At 35.5% G+C, this 2,040-nt stretch overlaps 1 protein-coding gene across 1 annotated transcript; it reads left to right on the forward strand.

The window, feature by feature from the left end:
- Positions 1–365: 365 nt before the first annotated feature.
- On the forward strand, positions 366–1,704 carry SARC_14890 (hypothetical protein; the record flags this gene model as incomplete). Its single annotated transcript, XM_014290979.1, has 3 exons — positions 366–469; positions 1,360–1,481; positions 1,594–1,704. Coding segments are annotated over 3 exons (337 nt in total), but the record flags the coding sequence as incomplete, so codon positions are not given.
- Positions 1,705–2,040: the final 336 nt, after the last annotated feature.

Genomic DNA, 2,040 nt, shown 5'->3' on the forward strand with positions numbered 1-2,040 from the left:
TATATATATATATATATATATATATATATATATATATATATATATATATATATATATATACACACACACTACACANACTATATATATATATATATATATATATATATATATATATATNTATTATATATATATATTATNTATATATATATATATATATATATATTCTTGATATATATATATATATATTATTGCATCGTTAGATGTATGTTAGTTTTCATCCCCTGATCGTAGTAGTCACCTCTCTGTTTTCTATTTCATTTCGTACTTGTTGTACTTACATGTGCTGTACTTGCACTTGCATTGCATATCCAATCTTCTTATATCCCATTGATCCGCCTGTTGTGTACATTTTGTTGCACTTGTAGTGATGTGGTCGTATCTGAGCTTTCGTCCGACAGCGAGTCCAGTGGATCGGACCACAAGGCTCGCAGTGCTGCGAAGAAAAAGCTCCCGACGCGTAGTGCCAGAGGTAGGCTGATCGGTTTTGGTGGCGAGGGACTATATATATCATTCCTTTTTTATTGCAGTATTATTACGTATATATAAACTGTATCATTTGGTGGTGTGGGACTATATGTATCATTTCTTTTTTTTCTGCAGTATTGTTACGTATATATAAACTATATCATTCGGTGGTGTGAGGCTATATGTTAATTCTTCCTCATTGTCTACGCATCTGTTTCATTTGGATATTATATGTGTGTATCATAGTTAACGCGAGGTGTGGTGCGTATGCCTTTGTATTGGGCCGAGTTTCGCCTTTCGCTTGCGTGGTAAATCGTGGTGTCTTGTTCATACATACAAGATCTGTAGTAGTTGAATATGTACTACATGTTGGTTATGGTCAGGCAAATAAATACTTATTGCTTGTGCATCTATGTACGTGATCTGTGTACCTGCATGTAGAATACACATCAGCACATAAAGGGTTGCAAAGCCTCGCATACAATATTTACATTGTTTTGAGTGTATTTCCCTAAAAATATGGTCACTCAACTCAGTCTCCCCTTGATTGAGTGTATTAGTGTGTCCCTTATTCCACTTTCGTCTGTATACACATCTGGTTGGGTTGTATGTCCGCACACATGTTTGGTTTGCCTTCAAGTAGCTCGCCTGTGGATGCGCGTGCCCGGGTTGTAATACACTTGGCATATGCGCAAACACCTCACGTTTTGGCACAACCAATTTTTATCGCACAAACATTTGTATTGCCACTTGAGCACACTTTGATATTTTTTCCAAACTCTCAACCCTCAACATATAGCAATAGCGTGTAAACAAATAAATATACCCCAACCCTAAACCCTAAACCCTGAGTCGTGACGTGAACCTTCTTATATTTTGCCTGACTTTACGCAGAGTCGACAACAAACATGGTCGAAAAAGCGGCGTCCTCTCAGCCCAAAAAGAAAAACGTAGATCACGATTGGGACATCGATCCAGAACTCTTTGGCATCAGACGATCTGGCCGCACACGCCAGGTACATTGAGTTAGGATCCACACACACACTTCGTATGAGCTAGTGCATAGCCTTCTATAGTCTAGAAGGCTATGGTTACTGGCATTCTAATTTTATTTGTTTTGCATATCAGGATTTGTTCGTTGGCTGTTCACTTCTGCTCGTGATCGGTGTGCGTGTTGGAGAAATGCAGTGTGCTGCGCTGGGGGGCATTTTGGTTGTTGTTGGTGCTCTATTCAGATAGTGCGAGTAAGTTACATGTACGTATGACGAGTTTGTTCTGTCCTGTAATTCGTAAACACAACAATACATGTCATTGATACGAAAGTAAACTCCGCAAGAAATCTTGACACTCATGCTCGTTATATATACATATATACATATCTATATCTATATCTATATCTATATCTATATCTATACATACATATATATACATGCATACATATATATATATATGTATATGTATATGTATATGTATATGTATATGTATATGTATATGTATATGTATATGTATATGTATATTTATATATATATATACATATATATATATATATATATATATATATATATATATATATAT

Source organism: Sphaeroforma arctica (assembly GCF_001186125.1).
Source record: "Sphaeroforma arctica JP610 unplaced genomic scaffold supercont1.5261, whole genome shotgun sequence".
In the NCBI taxonomy this organism is placed as follows: domain Eukaryota; class Ichthyosporea; order Ichthyophonida; genus Sphaeroforma; species Sphaeroforma arctica.